The sequence below is a fragment of the Anarrhichthys ocellatus genome, unplaced genomic scaffold, assembly GCF_004355925.1.
Source record: "Anarrhichthys ocellatus isolate YVR2014 unplaced genomic scaffold, GSC_Weel_1.0 scaffold3093, whole genome shotgun sequence".
NCBI classification, from domain to species: domain Eukaryota; kingdom Metazoa; phylum Chordata; class Actinopteri; order Perciformes; family Anarhichadidae; genus Anarrhichthys; species Anarrhichthys ocellatus.
Genome location: NW_022283067.1, coordinates 1 through 4464, shown reverse-complemented (window position 1 = coordinate 4464; position 4464 = coordinate 1). Strand labels below are relative to the sequence as shown.

The 4464-nt window shown below is 40.4% G+C and overlaps 1 protein-coding gene across 1 annotated transcript; it reads right to left on the bottom strand.

The window, feature by feature from the left end:
- Positions 1-2850: 2850 nt before the first annotated feature.
- LOC116378748 (interferon-induced transmembrane protein 1-like) lies at positions 2851-4192 on the bottom strand. Its single transcript, XM_031840663.1, has 2 exons — positions 3880-4192; positions 2851-3349 (listed from the first exon to the last, which is right to left on the bottom strand). The coding sequence occupies exons 1-2, from the start codon at positions 4177-4179 to the stop codon at positions 3143-3145; spliced, it is 507 nt and encodes a 168-aa protein (XP_031696523.1). The 5' UTR covers positions 4180-4192; the 3' UTR covers positions 2851-3142.
- Positions 4193-4464: the final 272 nt, after the last annotated feature.

Genomic DNA, 4464 nt, shown 5'->3' with positions numbered 1-4464 from the left:
TATACTATGACTTTTTTTCAATTCTCATGAGTTATTTCTGACGTGCTATAATATGACCCTTTTTCAACATACAATATGATTTTTTTCATGACTTTTTAGGCACGCTATTGTAACATAGTTGAAAAGGTTCAGGTTAAATCCCGCTAAATGGGAAAGCTATGCCACCTGTTGTTGTAAATTTGTGCCTGCACTCAATAGTAGACGCAAAGGATTATGGGTAATCCTCAAAGCAACGGCGGATTCGCTACTAGACAGAGCATGCGCTGTTGTCCACAAGAGATGACCATTCTACTATGTTGCCCTTTGTCATAAATGCAGATGTGGAATAAACCTGCTGTTACCACAAGCCTGACCAGCTCCATGAGATTCATTTAGCCAGGAGACATCTCACAGAGGTTACATTATGCAACACTCAGAGCTCCTCTTACAACGGGAGTACAAAGTTGAGCTATGTTCACATTCATGCTCTGAAATGCAGTCCAATATGCAAGCTGTGTATTTTGGATAATCTGCTGCTGCACACCCATTGAAAACTTGGAGAGCATCCAATAAAGTCATTGCATGTGTGTAATCACACCAACATTACATTGTTGCACTGTGCATCTCATCATCAGAGTCTAGCGTACATTACTGCAAACAAACCAAGAACGGTAAATGTCAGTCTTGTATTATATTGTTGCACTCTCATCACAACTAAACCAGAGTGAAAAATGACTGTTTGTTGAAATTAAAAAATCTTGCTTGGACCAGGATCATACCAAACTCGCTTTGTCAGCCATTCATCTCCTGACCTTTGACTCAGCGACTGCTCGGTCAAGCTGCCATTTGTGTTTTGCTGTGGAACTGTGTTTGTTCTTCAGATGTCTTAATTGGGGAAGTTGCCACAGACTTTATTTGCCAACTGATAGTAATAATGCTGTTAATACACACACCTCTCAGAAAACACAGCCTCTATAATGTTTCTTCGATGAGTTTTGTAATATCAATCTGTTATTCAATAAATATGTCAACAGTTAAATAACTTCACATTCATTGTCATATCTGAAATATTAAGTGTAGGTATGTTTTTTTTAGGTACGAGGATCACCAGAGTGTTTTTTGTAGTAACAGTAGATTACCAAGCCACCAGCTGCTCGGCGATGTCATCGAGTGGCTTGGCTGATGGAGCGGACCCAAGACTGCCCCCAAGACTGGTGGCGAAGGATGTGTGGCCACAAGGCCGCTAGGTCAGCCAGGAGCAGCCTTGGGACCACGGCTGGAACTCCAGCAGGAACACAGGCCCCGATGCTTAAGCCCGGGTAGAGCCCGACCGCAAGAGCAAGTCTGGAACTCTTCCACAGACCGGGACATGTCACATACTTTCCTGAGCAGGGCTGGAATGCAGGCAGGGATCCGGGAAGAGACCGGGCCTCCTCAGGGCCAGAGCAGGCATGGGGAACTGGCTAAAGCTAAGACCTGGAGCAACACGAGCAGAGACAGAGGGCATGTCTGAAGACCTGGTACGTATACTCATACACATTAACACAAAATGATGAAAAAGAAAATGTGATCTTTTAGAGGCTGGTGCAAACCCGAGTTAAACAACTAGTCACAACTCATTTATAACTCAACTTATTTATTTGTTCTGCATTTGTTACTTTGAAGACTTGAACTTGAAGAAAGTCCAAAGTGGAGATGGAGCGACGCCCACCTGTTGATAGCTTCCTCCAGCCACCAGAGGGCAGAAGCTCTTGTAAGTGAGCCTGGTCTGATATTTAATGGGTTGAGAGTGAGCTATAATACAAACCTCTCGTCTTGTATTTAGATTCTTTCCTGCAGAAATAAAGAGTTTAGTTAAAATAGATGATGCAAATAAAAAAAAGCTCTGCTCTAATAATATATGTATTATTATTGTATTACATTATTATTATTATTATTATTTTCTACAGTTCTAGCACCATTATTCTCTCAGTTTAAATGTAACCCTGTAATTTGGTGCAGTTTTTGGAGAAAATGTCAAATGTGTAATAGTCAGTGTTTTATCTTTAACAAACAATTTAATTTAAATTTTCTATGAAATTAAAAATTTAATTAAATCGGTCAATTACAGTTATGAGAAATATATAGAATTGGCAGGTCATACTTTCAAGTAATCGACTTGGCTAACAAAGTTGTTCTGGCTGTTTATTTGACTTCTGTTTGATTGAACTAGTTTTCCCAGGTGTGAAACGTAAACATGTTGTTTCATGTTGGTGATTTGACACTGAAAAGAGTCTAAGATCCTCCCTCATGTTTCACCTGCAGTGCTGTTAGACTGGACAGCTTATTGTGGATCACTTTTCTGTATTTCCCCTCAACACACACAGACACACACACACACGTACCATGTTTATATGAATTATCTTCTCTGTGTGTAAGGAGATATAAACTATGGTGACATTTTTTGAAGTAACGATGTCCTGTGGAGTTTTCTTGTTAATAAACTTAAGTTGTCTTAACATTCATCTGAAGGCGTTGTGTGAGGTGTAACACGTGATGTAAAACATTTGCCATGTTTTCCTGATATTTAAGGTCATCGTACTTCTCACATCTTAATTATCTTGAAATCGTATCATTGTATTTTAGCATGCATGTGTATTGTTTTTTTGATTAGTCCTGCATTTATTCATACAGCTTTAGGACACACTGTTCAGAGTTAGAATAAGGAAATACTACACCCCCCCCCCCGTCCTTTTTGGGTGGAGTTCTCAGGCTTGAAATGAGCACCAGAGAAAATGTCAAAACACCATCATTTGTGGAAATTATGAAAATCATGCCAGTATGTCCACAATCTGTTTATTTACCTTAAAAATCTCACAAGCACATTTCAAAGTTATTAAACAGACGTCTTTATTAACAGATTAAAAAGTTATCTTTTTTCAGAACCATTGCTAAAACAAATGCCTTACAGACAGGAAGTCACAATCTAATAACAGTCCGGCATAGATGTGAACTACAGATTGTCACTAAAGAAACATGGCTGAGTTTAAGGCTTTTGTAACACAAATAGCAAAAGTATCTGTTTTGCGTACAACAGGTTACAAATTGCGCCGTAAGTGTAAAGCACAGAACCACAAGAGCCACTAAGCCACAGCAGCAGGCAACTCTGAACACCATTTGAAATTTAGCCACCGTAAGGGAAATTGTTTCTCCCGTAATCCCTGAAATGGCTGACCATCTGATTAATTTTTACGACCATGAAGATAAAAGCACTGATGAAAATAAGGCTGAGGAGGCAACTCAGGACTGTGGCCCAGATGTTGAGGCAGCGGGCAGTGGAGCTGTAGTGTCGGGCACCAGACATGTCTCCAGCCATCTTCCGGTCTCTGGCCTGGAAGGACCAAAGCACATGGATTTTAGAAGTGGATTCATAGTAATGCTCGACCTCAAGGGGCCGTAAACCTGATGAGGTTTGCTGTACTTCTACTTTGGAAATTAAATTTTCTCCCATTTCCTATATATAGTTTTCCTTACATAAGTGTTCTGATTCTTCGTATTTAAGAATGTCCAGCAAAGTTTACAACACATTTAAAGTTGTCTTTGTTCCTTTATCTCATTTTTCTTATTTTTCCTTATTTGTAATTTTTTGTTTCAACATTTAAACTTTCGTCTTCAAGCCTAGTGATTTCTATAATCTTAGAGATGAACATTGTCTCCTAACTGCCCGTGCTCTGCATGATTCTTGTCATGGTCTAAGTGAGGGCTGTGTTTTGTCTGTAAAAATATGGTGAAATGTTTATTTTCCACAAACCCATCTCTCCTTTGTTTAAAAGAAGTGCTGCTTGAAATTGAAAAACTATTTTTTTTTTTCAATATTCTTTGACAGGCAATAGTAGAAGATTCCCCATGAATGAAAGTCACCTTGATAGAGAAGATGAGAGCCGCCAGTCCGAGGCAGAAGGGATTCAAGTGGACAAAGTTGAAGATTGACCAGATGACATGGTCCCTGGGGGCCTCCGAGGCGATGTTCACAGTGGTGTACTGAACCATAGGTCCTCTAGGCTGTCCAGGGTATCTAGGCTGTCCAGGGTATCTAGGCTGTCCAGGGTATCTAGGCTGTCCAGGGTATCCAGGCGGTCCAGGGTATCCAGGCAGTCCAGGGTACCCATCATTGCTCCCCTGCAATGGAACATTCTCAGTCGGGTAACTCACAGGATTCATGCTGTCAGCTCACCTGCAGTTTGGAGTGTGGGTTGCAGGAAGGTGGATAAGAACTCAACTCCTCCTGAAGTTGCGCAAGAACTCAACTCAACCTGAAGTTACACAAGAACTCAACTCAACCTGAAGTTACATAAGAACTCAACTCAACCTGAAGTTACACAAGAACTCAACTGTCAACGTAAATATCGGTTTCTTCTTCCCACCAAATGTCCAATAAAACACCAGGGTTGGCTGTGGTTATGGCAAAGAACATACAATACAAGCCTTTTGGCTTCTTAAAAAAAA

Bases quoted from the DNA above. Each gene is read 5' to 3' on its own strand.
- LOC116378748 (XM_031840663.1), bottom strand. From the start codon at position 4,179: ATGAATCCTGTGAGTTACCCGACTGAGAATGTTCCATTGCAGGGGAGC. The intron at 3,350-3,879 runs GTGACTTTCATT...TGGTCCTTCCAG, and splicing joins CTCTCATCTTCTCTATCAAG to GCCAGAGACCGGAAGATGGC.